This window comes from Haliaeetus albicilla, chromosome 4 (assembly GCF_947461875.1).
Source record: "Haliaeetus albicilla chromosome 4, bHalAlb1.1, whole genome shotgun sequence".
Lineage (NCBI taxonomy): Eukaryota > Metazoa > Chordata > Aves > Accipitriformes > Accipitridae > Haliaeetus > Haliaeetus albicilla.
Window position 1 is genome coordinate 49,575,194 of NC_091486.1, and position 18,246 is coordinate 49,593,439.

General features: G+C 38.1%; 1 protein-coding gene across 4 annotated transcripts in view; it reads left to right on the top strand.

Annotated features, from left to right (window-relative positions):
* CLSTN1 (calsyntenin 1) overlaps positions 1 to 14,259 on the top strand; it is a 40,796-nt gene extending 26,537 nt beyond the window's left edge. For 2 of the 4 annotated variants that reach the window (XM_069782567.1, XM_069782568.1), the window contains 10 exons: positions 1,165 to 1,327; positions 3,475 to 3,525; positions 5,304 to 5,461; positions 6,132 to 6,280; positions 6,791 to 7,017; positions 7,438 to 7,608; positions 8,215 to 8,360; positions 9,890 to 10,025; positions 10,745 to 10,929; positions 11,610 to 14,259. In XM_069782567.1, coding sequence (XP_069638668.1) covers positions 1,165 to 1,327; positions 3,475 to 3,525; positions 5,304 to 5,461; positions 6,132 to 6,280; positions 6,791 to 7,017; positions 7,438 to 7,608; positions 8,215 to 8,360; positions 9,890 to 10,025; positions 10,745 to 10,929; positions 11,610 to 11,804 — 1,581 coding nt within the window. In that variant the 3' untranslated portion in view covers positions 11,805 to 14,259. The remainder of the gene's footprint in view (positions 1 to 1,164; positions 1,328 to 3,474; positions 3,526 to 5,303; positions 5,462 to 6,131; positions 6,281 to 6,790; positions 7,018 to 7,437; positions 7,609 to 8,214; positions 8,361 to 9,889; positions 10,026 to 10,744; positions 10,930 to 11,609) is intronic. The other 2 variants (XM_069782569.1, XM_069782570.1) reach the window with 1 other exon arrangement.
* Positions 14,260 to 18,246: the final 3,987 nt, after the last annotated feature.

The window sequence follows — 18,246 nt, forward strand, 5'->3', positions numbered from 1 at the left end:
TGTGATGTCAGTTATCTTCACTAAATACACTGTAAGGTAGTGTGCATGAGAAAACAGGAAGTATTCCAGTTTGTTTACAGCATTAAATTACTTCTGAGCATGCAGCATTTTTGCAGATCAAAGTGTTAATAGGGTAACAGAAGAACTTATCTTCTTAATCCTTTTTCACACTGAGATAAAATTTGTGATTTTTTACACATTGCGAGTGGTAGCTACAAATCAGTTTTCTTAATTAGATTTTACGCCACAAAAATAGAGTTAATAGGTCTCTGAGGAATGCAGGTACTTTCTGCTTCCTATTTAGAGAGGAGTCGTCTGTTTGTATTCTTTCAGTCATGTATTCTTAATTATTTTAGATTTGAAAGTGAAGGCTGTAATAACTAATCTTCATTTTGGTCCTACTCAGATCTGCAGCACTTAATGTGTATGAATTCATTATATTTATGATCGTGAAGAGTGAGACAGAAGGGACTGAATATTTTGTGTGCTTTTCCAGCCCTCTGGATCTGAGTGATAAAGTAACCCTGTGTATCTCTAAATTTATAAAGGTTCTTTTAGTTACTGTAGGTTGCTATTACAGGTCTGTTTTGCCAGTTAAGAGTTACTTTCTAACATACGTAACTATATCCTGTTTTCTGTGCAGAGCAATGTATGCTATTTTAATGGTAGAATGCCCATATATGTCCTTATGGGAAGATCATTACTTTCCAAAACCTAATCAGATTTCACTATAAATAATCCTGTTGTGGAAGGCTTTTTTCCTATTCAAAATGCTCATGTTTTTCTCTAAATAGTCCCCTTTCAGCAAATACAGGTCCTTTGTCAAGTAATTTTGTATTATAACAGTACTTCAGAATGTGTTTGCATTTAGATATGTAGTTTTAAAATGAAATATGCTGTTACTAGATATTATAAAAATTAAAGGAACGGAAATGCATGCAGCTTTCTATATTGGCAGTAGAAGAAAAGAAACTATAAAAGTTTGAGAGTTGGTTTGCTTTTTTCAGATGTGTGCCATGTGTGTGAAACATAAAGTATGTCTATACAGGCTTACAGGTTGTTCATATGTCTGCATGTATGTATATGCAAAATGTGCATCAGATCAGTTATTCAGCTGTAATTAAAAAAAATTAAAGTAGAATTTTTAAAACTTTCTTTACTCAGGTGTGTGACAAAGAGTGGCATCATTATGTCCTCAACGTTGAATTTCCTGCAGTAACTCTTTATGTAGATGGTGTTTCATATGATCCTTTCCCAGTGACTGAAGACTACCCACTTCATCCTTCAAAGATAGAAACGCAGCTAGTAGTTGGAGCATGTTGGCAAGGTAACTATTTACAACTGTTAATACATTTAATTAACTTTTTTTTTAATGAAACCTTTGTGATTAGCCTAGAAGTACATAGCAGATCTTTTTAGTGCATGAAAGGTAACTTTTGTCTTTTGCAGATTATTTTTGCTCCTAGCTAGTATCACGTATTTCCCCTTTTAGTCATTTTTCCCATGAGTGGTTTTTTTGCTCGTTGGCCAGAGGTGCATAGGAAATACAAAGCTAGTCACCAAGCACCATTCCTTCAAAGTGATTTTTGTGGTAACCATGGGAATATAGATAGCTTATTTTTGATAACAGTTGTAAGAGTACATCATATACTTCACATTACTAAGCAGAACACTTAATTTCAAGTAGGTTGAAAAGCATTCTCATAAATGGAAGCATGACCAGCAGACAGCAACACAGTGATGCTGTCTCTTGGATATTTTAGCATTTCTGCTTATAAAAATAAACATAAAAAGCATCTGATTAATTGTATGCAGACTATGGCCTAAACCAAGATATTCTGCAAGCTGTAAAATGCTGACTGATGTGCTTTAATAGTTGTGAAACATACTCTTCAAAGCTTGAGAAAAAGGAGAAGAATGCATTTGAACATGGAGGTGATTACTGGAGATCTTTGTAACAAAGCTCTTGCTTCCCAGTGCTGAACTGAAGTGTTTGCTTGCTGATTAAATTACACCCTGGCTGGTATAAAGCTGATCTTTTTGGTCAGGGATAAAACAGTGTTAAATCATTTATGTTTTATCGTAGTTCAAAATATAGACTGTAGTTGCAGTCTGCAATAATGCATAGAAGTAGCTTGTGACTGAATGACAAATGGAAAGCGTCGAGACATTTTATTCAAATTAACAGTCTTCTGTCTTATAATGTTTCTTTTTCTCTTTAAGTTTTAAGGCTTTGAAATGTGAATGTAGGTTAAATTATCAACGTATCCTCTCTATCAAATTCACTGTTTTGTGACAAGTTTACTGTCTTCCAGTATTAATGTTATTTCAGTGCTAAATTCATTCTGTTGTCCCTTCCTTTTGAGTCAATTGATTACTTTCTCCATAATTCATCTCATTCTGTTTGTGACTTTCCAACTATCTCTTCTAGCTCAAAGGGAAACTATAGTGGCTGGTTTTCAAGAAACTGGAGCTTGGAAACTCTGTTCCACCTAAGTGTATGGATTGTATAATGGCTTCCATATACGTTCTGCATCTTAACAAAAGCATATACATTTAGTTTAAAAACTCCTGTGCTTTCATATTGGCACCATGATATGATTCTTTAATTTCTTCTGACATAAATTTTCTTTTTAATGACAGCAGACTGAAATAGGAGCATTAAAAGTCTGGAATACAAGAACTTGAGGTGCTATCTTTTAAAATTCCACCAGAAGCCTGATTTTTAGGGGATTAGAACACAGGGGAAAAAAGTATGCCAACGGAGTGAAGTTAGTGCTTAAGGCCATCCTCTTTGTCTTACCAAGATTTTAAAATAAATCAGGCTGTTCTAAGTTATGTATACAGCTCACCTCTAAGGAGAGAGAGATTTTATGCTTTTGAAAAAATTCTTTTAACATTTCTTTTAAAAGACTAAAAGCTGGTTTTCTATTTTGCTGCTCTCCCCCCACCTTAGGTGCTTCCATTTGATAAATTGTCTGCTTAACACATATGATACTATTATGATAAAAAAATCTGTGGCTCCTTTTGATCAGCATTTAATACCTTCTGGTGATTTGCTGATAAAGGCTGGATGTCGCCTTAATTTCCCCTTTAGTAGTTGGGAGAGGAGAAAATGAATTGAGCCAGTTGATAGACTTGTATCTCATTACTAATAGGAGTTTGTGTGAAATTGGGTATCTGTGGTTAAAGTGTTCTCCGGTGTGACTGTTTTTACTGCAGCCTGTGTTATGGGGCTCTTCAGGTTGTCTTGTCATGAATGTTATGTTCTTGTAACAATATAGTAATACTTCTTCCCTGCATTGCAGCTATTAGTGTTTCAAAGAACTCGTAATCTTTGAGAAGCTGGGTCAAGGATAAGCAGACTTTTGGGGGGAAGTGCTGCCATGTATTTTCTGTGATAAGAGAGTTTGCCAAATTGTAACTGCTTGGTTCTTTCCCCATTGTCCTATTCTTTGTCTTGCTTTTCTACAGAATATACAGGAAATGAAAATGACAATGAAACTGTGGCTGAGACCTCTGCAGGTTGCTGGAGTTTTTTCCCTACTGTTTTATTTCATTTTTAAGCCAAGACATTGCTTCATCTCGCACACAGCATGAAATGCAGGCATTGCGTTTGGGCCATTGACCTTCACATAATCCTCTCCTAGGCTTGTTTCTTCATTGTGCTTCTACTTCCAGAGCTTCATCAGCTGATTTTTTTTTGCTTTTATGGTTTGATTTGGTTTTTGGTGGTTTTCTTTGGTTGCACCCAAATGCACATCCATGTACAAGTCTGCAACCATTGTGATTGCAGTCAAGTGGTGTAAAATAAGTTGCTGATGTAAAATATCAGCTATAAATTTCTTTCATCCAGTTTTGTTAAAACATAAATGCACCTCATCCTATATAAGTGTATGTGTATGTAGGTATGTGTGTGTATCACAAAATTATTCAGTAGGTTGGGAAGGACCTCTGGAAGTCAGGTAGCTCTGCTCCCCAATCAAAGCAAGACCGATTTCATATTTAGATCAGGCTGCTCTTAGTAACTGAAAGACAGACCTGTAATTTACAGTGGATACTCACTTGATCAGAAATTGATATCAAGCTCTAATTACAGTGAATGGGCTTAAATCTTTGTCTACCAGGTATTTCAGGTTGGCTACAGGGGTTTGTTTTCTTAGAAATTTTTAGTGATAGTTCGGTGGATTTTGTGTCTTGAGTGGAGATGCTTAAAATTAGTGTGTATTTCTAAAAGTGTATTCAAGATATGTACTCTTTCTGTAAAGTTAAAGAATTCCTGGAATGGTCTAGATAGAACTGACGAGATTTCTAGCTGTACATCAGTTTTAATTTGGCAAAGTGGTAACAGAATCCAGGGGCTAGAAGCTGGAGCTGTACAAATGTAAACTGGAAATTATGTAATTTGTAACAGGACAATTCACTACTGAAAATTCTATCAAGTTATGCCAGGGATCTTTTATCACTTAGAATCTTTAAAACAAGTTTAGACATCTTTCTAAAAGTCTGGTAGCTTAGTAAGTGATGACCTTGAAATACAAATTTCTGGGTGGTGTTCTGTGGCCCCCATTATTTATCAAGATGGACTAGGTGATCGTTCTGATGTCATCTTCAAAAAATCTAAACAATAAGGGGCTTATTTGGTTGCAATTCATTGGACTTAACTTGGATATCTAAAGAAGAGTTACCTGAGTTTAAACAGCTTGCTTGAGTCCATATAAAGAAAAAGGTACCTTTAAAGGGGAGCAATTAACTTAGACACCTTTTTCACAATGAGCTGAATCACTTTGTGAAGTTTCTTTCTGTCCTTTGAGTGTAAAGAGAGCCTGTAATGATCAGTTTGGATGTAGGTAACTAACATCTAGAGGAAGGATGCTGTCGTCTGCTATCCTGATGGGCGTTGCCTGTTTTGTACAGAACCGACTAGTAGGAGGCATTACCTCAACAGGAAGATTCAGGTTTCATAGTTCATCTTATTGGTTCTGTCTGTCATTTCTGAAGAACACCACCTTGCTGTATGGGCGATTTCTTTTGAAATGTTTGTTACAGAAATATTAGCTGTAGTTTCACAGTTCAAGATGGCCACTCCTGTTTTGAAGGCCATATGCATGGTGAACTGTTTCTTTCTTTATGCTTGAACATATAATCACAAGGTTAACACCCAGAATGGATAAAAACTAACCTGCATGTATATAATACTTTGTGGTACCAGAAGGCATATTTGTTGTTTTACAAAAGTAAGAAAAAAAAAAAGTGAAAAGAATCAAAACATACAGAGATTTTTCCTTCCTCCCTTTATGAAGGTGGTGAACTCCACATGGCTCAGTTTTTCCGAGGCAATCTGGCAGGTTTGATGATTCGTTCTGGTAAACTGGAGAACAAGAAAGTGATAGATTGCCTATATACTTGCAAGGAGGGACTGGATTTGCAAATGGCTGATGGTGTTGGCAAAGGCATGAAGGTAAAGTTGCATGTGAATAAAGGGGAACACGTATATTGCTTTGCTGATAATAGTTACAAGCTTTGCTGGCAGTTAGTAGGGGTGTCCCAAATAAAACAAGCTAATCTTTTGTGACAGTTTGCCTTAAAATTACATGACAACTAGGAAATCTTTCTTGTATAGGCATGGTCTTAGTGGAGTTTAAGAATGAAAGTTACTGTGTTCTCTTTAAGTCTTGAAGAGAAATTTCATACTTGTAAGCCTCTCTGTTTTACCAGCTGTACCAGGTTGTCTAATAAAAGATAGAGATTCTTAACAAGCAGCTTAGTAGAGTGAGACCAACTTGCATGCCTTTTTTTAGTAGCAAGGGTATGTGAACAGAGGTAGATTTCTCCTTTATATTAGCTGTGTCTCTTCCATATTACTAGAATCTTCACATCAGAACTATGATAAGTGCCTGGATTTTTTCTTAAAGAGCAAAACACTAAATATATTCAGCTGGAATAAGGGAAGTGAACAGGGAAGTTAAGACTGTGTACTACAAGGCCAGTAAATAATGGCTTTATTGCTTTGATTACAAATGTAATTATCCTAGCATTTACCAGGCAAAGCAGTGCTGAACTTCCAGTTTAAATTACCAGATCATGTTGCTGTTTGGGTATTCCCTTAAGTTTTTTTTCTGTTGTTTCAGATCCACATGAACCCAAGTCAGTCAACACTGACCTTAGAAGGAGACGATATTGACAGAGTTGATAAGGCCATGCAACACATTTCCTATCTGAATTCTCGCCAGTTCCCAACACCTGGGATTCGGAGGCTTAAAATCACCACTGTTGTCAAGTAAGTCCTAGCGCTGAAATAATGCGTCACTGTACAGTGGATACCGAAGCCTGGAACGATGATCATGTATCTGAGTTGTGATAAACAAAGCAAGTCTTGCTCTGCTCTAGGTAACCATCACACATTGGAATATGGCAAATGTTTTCTACACCAGCACTCTGTTTTCTTCCTGAGAATGTAATAAGGAGTGTGTAAGATCGGGAGGAACTTATTGCAAGGGTATGCTGTGAATATGTCTCCAGTATCACAGCCTTCATTAAAGGTGTTATCTGTGGCTGTTAGTCATAGCATAGAAAATGGGGCCAAATGTTAACTGTAAGTAAAAATTAATTGTAAGATTGCTCCCTTGGTGGGGAATTCTTACTTTCCAACGCAGGTGATGAATTTATCTAAGGCTCTTGGGTCTGACACAGAGCTTTTTAAAAATTTATAAAGCAATTACTCTGCATAATTGTACCTCCCTCTCAAACAGCCTCCTTGACTGTGCAAAACTGCTTCCGTATCTCGTAGATGTTTCAATGAAGAGGCTTGCGTCTCCGTTCCTTCCGTGGAGGGATATGTAATGGTCTTGCAACCAGAGGAACCAAAAATCAGCCTTAGTGGCATCAACCATTTTGCTCGCTCTGCTTCAGAGTTTGAGAGTTCTGAGGGTGTTTCCCTCTTTCCTGAGCTTCGCATAATAAGCACCATTACACGGGAGGTGGAGCCAGAGGGAGATGGAGATGAAGATCCTACAGGTAACATCCTTTTCTGCTGAGGACTGTTGCCCACCCTCACCCCATTCAATGATCACATTGGAGGATCTTCCTCTTGCAAAGAGGCATGGATTTGTCTTTTAGTACAGAATCTAGCAGGGGGAAAGAAGGTGTATATCTCTTGTGAGAAGGTGTAGATACTCTGCTCTGGGCTAACAAAAATTTACCTGGAAATGGTAGTAAGCCCAGGCCATTATCTTCATGTAAATATCCCTTATTTGTTGGTTGTTTTTTTAAAAATCATTATTTCATGAATACTTGCTCTCTTTACTTCAGGCCCAGATCTTAATAGTTGCTCTGGAAGAAGAGTTGAGTTTGCATGTGACATTTTATAGCTCCTGGGCTCTTGTCTACTTCACCTTCGTTTCTGCTTACCTCTTTGGGTTTTTGTCTGCTTTTTAGTCCAAGAGTCTTTAGTATCTGAAGAGATCATGCATAACCTGGATACGTGTGAGGTGACAGTGCTAGGAGAGGAACTAAATCAGGAACAAGAAAGCCTGGAGATTGACATGACGCGATTACAGCAGAAAGGCATTGAGATGAGTAGTTCCAACCTGGGCATGATAATTACAGGTAGGGGTTACTACTACTTCTGGTCTTTTTGTAGGAAGGGTCTGAAGACAATGATAGCAGGAACCGTGTGCTAGAGAGATGGTTTGTAACACCGTACTCCAAATACTTTGGTTTTGACTAGAATTTCAAGCTCCGAGGTTTTACAACTATTTTGTGGAAAGCTGTGATTCTAGAAAATACATAATTCTAGAACCTCCTTTCTGTTCTTATCTCATGTCCCAAATTGCATGTTGCCTCTGCACTGCGGAAATGAAGTACACTTTGCCCCAGAAAAGGCTTGTTCCTTGCATAGACAATCCAGTGCCTAAGAGCATGCATCATTCCTTTCTATTTTATATTCAGAGTATGTTCAATGTATTTGAAAGAAAGACTCCCAAAATCCCTTTAAAGACTAACTGGGTCTAGGATTTTATCACAAAATCAATCCACAGAATTTTGGTGGAGCCATATCTATGCGTGTCTATGGTGTTACCTTTTTTCTACTAACTGAAAATCTGTCAGCCAAGAAAACTTACTTGAAGAAAGGGCATAATAGTTGTCAAGTATATGATGTCGTACTAGTCTTTTTGCAAAGTAATTGTTTTACTTGTTTATTTCTCTCCACAGGGGTTGATACTATGGCCAGTTATGAAGAAGTTTTGCATTTGATACGCTACAGAAACTGGCACACTGTTTCTCTCTTTGACAGAAAGTTCAAATTAGTCTGTTCTGAGCTTAATGGACGTTATGTCAGCAATGAGTTTAAAGTGGAGGTATGTAAGCTAATGTGATCACTCTGAGAAGTTTTAGAGCATGGATGGCTAGGAGGACGGAAGTTGTTGTCTCAGCTGATAGATAATTGATCAATTACCGATTTAGATTTTTGTCCTGTAAATAAATATTAGTAAACACATGCATTTCAGGCTGTATTTTATATATATAAATGTGTTCTTAATCCTACATTTCAGCTTTAAATAAGGCTGCCTAAACAGAGGTGAAACTGTTGTGTTGTAGAAGAAATAGTATGGCTAATGGAAGTGTGAAAGTGAAAAGGTTGAATTGGAAAGACAGCATATTAATTCAGCAAAAAACTAGCAAATAGGCTAAGAGTAGTGCTAGCAGAGACCTGAGTGGCCTTCATGTATAACTCCTAGGATTCTGCAAATGAACTTGCTGGGCCCTTTACTGTTTTGCTTGTGTGATGCTTAAATCGCTGATACTAAGGGCTTATGTAAGAGCACAGTCAGGCTAAAATTGTATTTCCTCTGCAGTAGAGTAAAGGTTAATTATTACTTAGTATGCTTATATCAAATATATGGAGGTACAGCAGAAGAAAACATAAAGGGCACTAAAATTTCAGATGCTGGAATGTGAAGTTATATATATTGAGAGGAACTGTCATGTATCTCTGCATCTTTCAGCTGTGAGCTGGTATTTCTACATTTTGAAGCTGACCAAAGGGATGACAGTAAAGTTAATTGTATTTACCACTAGTTGGGTGGTTATGGTGTGCTGGGGAGCCTCCTGTGTTGCAGAGTAGAAATTTTTGTATTAAGTAACATGGTTTTGTTTCCTGAGGAAATTCTGTGAGCCTGAGTTGGGATCTTACCAAACTGTTGAACTGCAAATGCTTTCCTTGTTCTGTAGTAAATGTGCTCTCTTCCTGTTGTGCAGCTGGTCAGGTGCCCTGTATCACAGTGTTCCACCACAGGAGGGGTATATTTAGCTCTGCTTGTTTGGCAAGGAAACATGAAATATGCTGTGCAAATCATGAGCTTGCAGTTGTACCTAAAAGCCAGTTATGCTAAGTGGGGGTTAAACTTTTAAAAATAAGGGGTTTTTCTTAACCCTTTGACTGTAATACGGATTTTTTTTCTTTGCTGTTAGCTGAAGATATACAGCAGAATAGGAAAAGATGGGAATGAAGAAAATGTAATTCATGGTTACATGTCTTTGTATATACTGTTATTTCAGGATTAAAATGGATGCCTACCAAATTTGATCACAAACTGGCTTTATCTGTTTTATTCTGAAATACTGGTGTCTGTACACAAACTTGCCAGACCAACTAAAACAGATTTGAGAGCTGTGAAACTGAAGGGTTTTGTGACAAGAAATTATAACATACGAGGAGCTACTGATTGGGATGATTGTCCCCTGAGACAAGCCATTGCTGTGTTGAAGGAGAATTGGATATCTGCTCTGGGAAATAGATTTGGTTTTTTTTTCTTTCTTTCTCTCTATTTCTTCACAAGTAAACTGTTGCATTTCTGGAGTTTTAACATTTTCTTTTTGTTCCTAGGTGAATGTTATCCACACAGCTAACCCAGTTGAACATGCTAATCACATAGCTGCACAACCACAATTTGTTCATCCAGTGCATCACACATTTGTTGATCTCTCTGGCCACAACTTGGCTAACCCTCATCCATTTTCAGGTAAGAATTTTCAGTCACTGAAGTTCAGCTGTTCTTTTCTTTTCTGGCATTAAAATGTCACAGAGGCTTCTCACTGCAGAGTTTTTTTCCCAGAGTTTAAACCAGTGTGTTGGACTAATGGTCTAAGCAGCTACTCGGTCCTGTTCTGCTGTTGCTCAAGCAGGGAGGAGTGGATTACTAGAGATCAAGGAAATACCTTTTCCTGGCAGCAGGAGAGTTTTCTGTTGGTGTGTGTACATTGGAAAATGGGAGGTGTAATAGTCTTGAGGGGACTGTAAGACCTAGGTAAAGGACCATGAGGAACTGGGACAGTATTTCTTCTGAATGGCATGAGGGAAGAACTGCAGCATTATTCCCTTGGTGAGTCGTGGTATCTGTCCTTTGTGTTTTAATTACATTAATTTGGCATGCATGCAGGATGTGAGAGGAAGAAAAATAGGTATTCTGGAGAGGAATCTGTGTGTGGTGAAATCTGCTTTCCATGTGTTGTCAGTCCTTCAGATTGATGTAATTATACTTAAGGAACTAAGTTTTAGTTCTTACTCTCCAACTGACTTTTTAAGTGGCCTTAGACAAACTGCCTCTGTAGCTACATATAATATTTGTATCATGCCCATTTCCCTCTTGCAGGTGATGGGAACAGAGGACTAGTTACTAGCATTGTGTAAGAGTTACTTATCAGTATCATCTAAGAAACTCCTTTTACTTTCTTGTTGCAGTTGTTCCAAGTACAGCCACTGTTGTGATTGTAGTTTGTGTCAGTTTCCTGGTTTTTATGATTATTCTGGGAGTGTTCCGAATCCGAGCGGCACATCAGAGAACAATGCGTGACCAGGACACTGGAAAGGAAAATGAGATGGACTGGGATGACTCTGCTTTGACCATCACTGTGAACCCCATGGAGGTAAAGCTGGTGTCTCAGCTCTTATCAAAAACATGCCCTTTTGCGGCTGTAACGGGTATGATTGTACATGGACAGAGTAGCAGAGCAAAACTGACCACTGAACACAGAGTAGAGACATTAATTGTGAAATTTTAATGAATGCGCCAAAGCGACAAATGCCAAGAGCAGTTATGCTTGGGAACTTGTATGGGTTATAGCTTCATGATACAGAATTGGATTTTACAGGTCAGTGTCCAACACTAGTGTTTATCATGCTGCATGCTACCTTAACCATGGTCTGCTTTTTTCCAGAGTTGCATGAATTTATTGTCAAAACATCTGTGTTCATGATGTTTCTTTCTCCTGTGGTTGACATCTGAATTGTTAGAAAATCAAGATGTGCAACCTTAATGCTCTTTGTGTGACCCTACTAAAAGATCCTTTTCCAGTAGAATTTGAAGTACTGGATCACACTTCAGAATTAGTTTGTTTAGTGACAGCTTTGATAGCAATGTTAGACAGCTATTTTAAAGAGCACTATTTCCTTTTTCTATGCTGGTTGCCTAATTACTGCTGACCTTCTAAAAACAGTAAGGAATCTGTAATAGCTCTTTCTCAATATAGTGCCTTGTGCCTGAATTCAAAAGAATAAAAAGAATTTTGGCCAGTATGATATCAACAGCTAATTTCTGTCTTAACAGACTTACGAGGATCAACACAGCAGTGAAGAGGAAGAGGAGGAAGAGGAAGAAGAAAGTGAAGATGGAGAAGAAGATGACATCACTAGTGCAGAGTCTGAAAGCAGTGAGGAGGAAGAGGGAGAGCAGGAGGAGGACCAACAGAATGTTAATAGACAGCAACAGCTGGAATGGGATGACTCTACCCTCAGTTATTGATTCTAGCTGTTCCCTTTGTCTTTACGTTTCTGCTCTAGAAGACTCCACTGTAATACACTCCATTGTTACCAAGGATTCGTGGTGTTTAAAAAAAAAAAAAAAAAAAAATCATTCTGGCCAGTAGATTCAACCCACACACATCCCAGTGTTTGTGATATGTCAGCTAGTTCCTGATGCTGTTTCTAGAATTGTAGTTAGCACCTCTTTTCCTTCAGCCATGCCTCAGTGACTGGATTTTTTTTTTTATGCTATGTGAGGAACCACCTTGCACTTTTTTCTTCATGTCATCTCAGCTAAGTGACTCTACAGATCCGTAGCCATTGCACATGAATTTCTGAACTGTCTTTTTTGCTCAGTGAAACAAACTTGGCTTTGTTCTTTTTTCTCTTTCTAAAAGATGCAAAGATTGCTTGTTGACAAAGGGTAAAGCTGCTCATTTCAGCCTGTTGATTCCTTTTAATTTTTTTCCCAAATTAGTGCATGTGTAAAGTGGCAGAATGAGGTTAATATGTAGAAGATTAACAGACTTTTTAATATTTTGTAAATATATTGGAATTATGTAATTATGTCATTTGTGGTAGTGAAAACAGGGATTGGGGTTTGAAACATGCTAAAGTAAAGTAAAAAATCATGCAGCATGAAATATTACAAGTCTCAATACTACTGCAGCAGGAGCACGGGCACAGTTATCTAGTGTAGATGTTTCAGTAATACAGTGTCATTGGCCTTGACTGCCATATGTTCACTCATGCCCCGCTCTGTTTTTTCTTTAATTTTTCTTTCCTTTTCTTTAATCTCCTTTATTTTTGCAGAGGGAACAGACAAGCTTGTGAGAAATTGTAAAGGCTTTAGGAACCTCCGCAGAGGTTCGACTGCCCTGTGCAATACAGTTGTTTGTTTGTTTTTTCTTTTTTCTTTTGTTTTCCTCCAAGTCTTGGCATAAGGGCTTTTAAGTTATTGGGAAAAAACACTACTTGGATGGTGGGCAAATTAGTGTGCTGTTGCTGTGGTGTGTTGCCACAGCTCCTATTAATTACAGTGAGGCTGCCTGTAGTACAATGATGGTCTGTTCATACTGCTGACAGGGTGGATTATTCATTTAGGTGATTGATTGTTACATTGGTAACTGAAGCTGGAAAGCCTGAGACCTGTGTACCTGTGCACCGTGGCTACCAGTCTACACAGATGGGTATTTTGGTTTTTTTGGCTGTTCAGTTTTTCTTAATTTGGTAGTGGGAGGGTTTGGGGCATAGCTGATATCATTTCTATTAAACACACTCCTGCTCATTCCCTGTAGCCCCTTGTACAGTAACTTGGACTGTTGGTGTATTAAGCCTTTGTTTACACTTAGTAAATGTGTTTTCCTGCTGGTGAAAAAACTGTAGCATAAATTATCCAACCAGAAGACCTTGGGAATCATGTTAATATTATTCCAAGTGCAGATGATTTTGGTTGTTTCTGATCAAAGTTCAATCTTGGAATTGCAAAGGACTTTTCTAAAGAAATAGCTGAAAGGTACGAAAAGTAAGTTATGACCCCATGGTGGAGGATGCTAGTTTTTTTTGTAAGGCAGGTCTTGTTCATTTAACTTTATTTGGTCTTATGCAGAGCCTTGAATAATGAGTATCTATCTGCTTACTTGATTTTTACATTTGGAGGTGGACTAAACAGAGTAACTTGTTTTGCTTGTAACAGGAGACTAGGACTCCATTCACTCCTCAGCACGGTAAGCAAAGTTCCAGTTTTTATCTTGTATGTAGTCTGCCTTTGTTCTAGGTGCACAGACCACACCTCTCATAGCAGGCTAGTTAGTGGCTGACAGTACACAGCAGGGACACGCTGCATTGGGTAAGCGTGCTAGAAGAGCAACAAGCAAGCCAAAGGGTAGGGCACAAAGGGTCATAATTCAAAGAGATAAAAGATAAGGATTGATCCAAATGTTTCTATAGTTTTGATTTTCAGAGCAGACCTAATTCTCACCTAGTGATGTGTGTAATGGGATCTAACGGTGGGCTTTATCTGGGGTAACGCTTGACTGCGGAGTGCCTTTTACACTAGTAGATGGACCTGGAAGCAGGGAAGAGAACCCACACAACTAGCTTACCGTTTTTTGGGGTTGTTTTTTTTATGTAAAATTTTAGATTTCTAAAATGGGGAAATGGTTTTGACTACTTATGTGGTAATATACCTGCTAGTTTTAAGTAAACTGGGAAACTTCTAACTTATGTCTGACAGTTGTCCTGTGTTAATGTGTAGAAGACTTATCCTTCCATATACTGTTGCTGTAGCTGCTGTATTTTAGACCAAAACTGATCATGACTTAATGGTAATACTGAAAGGTTGTAAACGTCCTGATGCAGTTTGTAGCCACTGTGGGTATAACTTTTCAGATGTGTATATTGGTAACAGGTCAGTTTGGAAAGTCTATAAGCTACAATAAATTTCTGGTTCTAAAGGTTGTTTGCATTTATTTCTTACTGAACAGAACAAAGTTGAATCAAGTTATTTTAACTGTGTGTTAATTTCCCCTTTGCTGATGGTAGTACAAGAGGTTTGTTTTCATTGATCTCAAGCATAGAAAGACTGCAGCAGCATGTGTGTACAATTTATCAATCATTTTTTTATTTTTTTACTTACAAAAAATGTACCTAAAGCAACTGAAAAGTTAAACATGTAAACATTCTCTTCTTACAGAACCACTGTTTGGCTTAAAAAAATACTTCTTTTTTCAAAGGCAACAGAATAAGCACAATCATTTTGTACAGAGTTAAAAAAAATAATCATGGAAACATCTCTAAATAAATAGAAATAGAAAGGGGTATCACTTTGAGCATATTTATAAAATCAGAAGCTACTTAGAGTGAAATGTAATATATTTGAAAGTGATTTAAGTTTCACTCTTCAGTACAATTCAACTTGCTGAAAATGATCAGGTGAGCTGCTGTTTTGTAAATTTGGAGTCAAAGGCTCTTTGCTGACCCAGTATAGCCATCAGAGTTTCATTCAAGATGCTATTCCAGTGGTGTACAAGGAAGAAGGTTTACTTGATGACTCACTGATATTTTTACTTCTTGTAGGTAAGTCAACTTTCTAGACTAAGTAACCAACCTCTCTGTAAAACTGTGCTGGATTGAGAAACACCTTTGGAATTGCTCAGTTCTTGCAGTTTACACTGATACAACTTTGGTTTATTGCACTTTTAAAATTGAAGGACAGATGACATGAGCCACTGCTGCTTTGTACTTCTGTAAAACTGTATTAGGGCCCGAGTTTTCTGGAAACACTACCAAAACAATGGTTGAAGGTGTGAACTGCTGCGAGTCTGCAAACCAAGTGACTAAGAAGTGTGACTAAGGAGACTATGAGGTAAGACTGCCTTGCTGCAGTATGACAGGCAGGATCCTGGATTACCAGTTTGTGGCAATGTAAAAGAATTGTTTTTACAGTTATGGAATTGTAGTATGTTTCTTCCCTTCCACAAGAACGTACAAACCACTGATGAGGTGGCTATGGTTTCAGTGCATCTCAGCTTGCACGTGGCCTGATATTTTTGTATACTTTTTGCTCTGTAAATTAGTTTAGTGAGGAAGGAAATAGCAATATTTATCTGTTCTCTAAAATGGAGCAAAGTTGTCTGGCCACAGGGAACTCTGCAAGCAAACAGTCTGGACATAGCACCCCAAGAGAGGGAACACAAAGAGGTCAGAAATGTCTGCCTCTCCCTAGCAAGGGAGCAGTGATTTAGATGGGTGCAGGACTGTTCTCTGTCTGATGAGTGCGCAAAGAGCTCTAAATCCTACAGTGTTTTCTTTTAATACCAAAACAACTGTTACAGCTTGAGTGTTGGGCTTCTATTTTCCTTTTTGCATTTACTATTTAGTATTTCAGCAGGACCACTGCCACCCTTACTTTATTCCATGATTGTGGCAAATTTTCTATATGTTCCATGAAGCTTGGGTGCAGAATGCTTGGTCTCCACAAATCTGGCTCTTAAAAAAAAAAAAAAAAAAAAAAAAATCCTCGAATTCCAAAAGATGGCATCAAATCTTTACAGGACAATGATGGAACCTTAGAAGAGCATCGTCCTAGAGGGTAGGTGACAGAAAGGCTTGATGCACAAACAAGGTGCTTACTAGACATTCATTGTGTGCATTAGTCCTGCATTAACTGGGAAGTAGCATCATAGGACCTGTTCTTCTGGGGGAAGAAAATAAGGTAAGCAACAGAGTCATCAGATGGTGTACAGCAGCAGCTTGCTGTGAAAGCACGGGTTCGCTTCGCTCACCATCAGTTGTGGTAGAGCAGCTGACACATGGTAATCTGCTAACCCCATGGAAACTTTTGCATTTGTCCAAGTCGTTATGGCAATGGTTTTTTTTTAATCAGATGTAAGAGATGCAAGCATCTCTCTACTCCTAATTTAAATTGTGATGCCCAGCACCTTCCTAGCCTCTGAAGCTTGAGGCTATATAATCTGGCACAGGAAAGGAAAATTACAATACTTAAAAGAGCTGGGAAAAAAAAAAAGTCTGATGGTTTACTCTCATAATTTGTTGACCAGTGCAGTTTCATAATACTGTACTTGTAATTGCAAATATGGATTCACTGTTTTGATTTTATTTGAAACCTGAGACAGTACCTGCTGTTCAGTTCAAGAAAATCGTGAGTAGTATTCTAGATTCAGGAGAACCACATCAGTGAAAGTAATTTATAGCACAGTGCAGAGAGCTCATCTTTCATAAAGGACAATACTCAAAGACTACAGGAAATTTCTTTTAGTCTAATCTCTAGCAGCAGCAGCAGTTCTAGAGTGCTGGCTGCAGTCAAGATGGTGTTTTGTTTCCTGCAGGTCAGTTTGTACACATTTATTCACTGTTGTTTTCCTAGTGTTATGGTCAAATGTATAGTGACAGGAAGCTAACTTTCAGTTCTAGCTAAGTAGGGTCTGTAACTCAGACGGTACAGCAAAAACTACTACTTGCTGCAAACATACTTTCAGTACTACTTACTATTAAACAATAGGCTGAAGAACTGTTACCGAGGAACGTGTTAATAAGTAGTTTGGTTCCCTTGGAAGGGTACACACCATTCTATCTTGAAATGTTCTGGCCACTTCTCAGCCACAGGTGTAGAAAAAGGGGAGCTCCACGGATTATAGAAAGTTAAAATGAGTTGTCTTCTATGTAACTGCTGCTTCTAGTAACAGGTGCTCTATGAGAGGCAACCTGGTTTATATTAATACATACAAAACAGCAGAGAATAGACTTCTTAGCGTAACATCTTTTATGAAAAGAAACAGTACTTTAAATCAGAATTTATATTAGTAACAGCATAACACTAAAATCATAGTCTGCTAGTATCTGTTTGTATGTAAAGGTAATGAGGGAAGGGTTTATTAAAGGTGTTTCATATTCTATTCACTGACCAAACCTAGTATTACCTACTACTATTCATTTCTACTTAGGGTAGAAGTTACTTTTTTAAGGCAGGCAGTGTTAACTTGGCTATGCAGCTAATAAAGAACAAATATATTTAAACATACATACCCTCTTAAAAAAAAAAAAAAAAAGTTGACTTAAACAGCCAGCACAGGGTAGCATTCTTCTAAAGTACAGGGGTACCTGATTTTAAAGTATTAGAAAGAGCTGCAAGTCAGGAATGAGCTGTACCTATGTACTGGATGCAAAAATACTATCAATACAAATAATACTAGCAAATCAAATTTATCCTGTGACAGGGAAGATCTAGCACGAATAAACAGGCCAGTTCAGTTTCTGTCCTAAACTTGCTGGTTGTGTGGGAATTACTGTAAACCAGACACGAAAGCTAAATTTACACGAGAGAGAAAGTAGTCCATCATTTGACAATATGTACATCTCTTGTCACTGGAGAAACAGGATTTTTATTTTTTTTAACCTACATAAGTAAGAGTAAATAAAAGAAAATTGCTCAACCTAATTAAGGGCATACAAATCAAATACAGGATTCAGCTTCAGGGGTGTCCTGAAAATTAGACTATGCTATTCCTTAAAAGGCAGGAACAATAGCACCTCTGTAGGAACCTGGTGTTGTGGAGAACAGGGGGAATGTAAGGAGGCACCCCAGGGAACTGCTAAAGGAAGCAGGTACTAACCATGCTACTGCACCTATCTTCCAGCCTGACCTGTAGGCTGCAGCCTGCTCGATGCACCTCGCTATGCTCACGTGAGAGGCACTGAGTGGTAGCAGTGGCTCCTGTTCATCTGTCCCTGTGCAACACCAGTGCTCGGAACTGCTCACCAGGTGAGGACACTAGCTGGAGACAAAAATATGACACATGAGTAGAAATAAGTGATTGATTACAGCACCTTGTGGGAGATTGGGGCAGATTCTGCTTGGGAAGGAGACAGAGGCAGCAGGGAGAACAGGAGGCGGCTGGAGTAGACAGTTTGTCCTGCTTTAG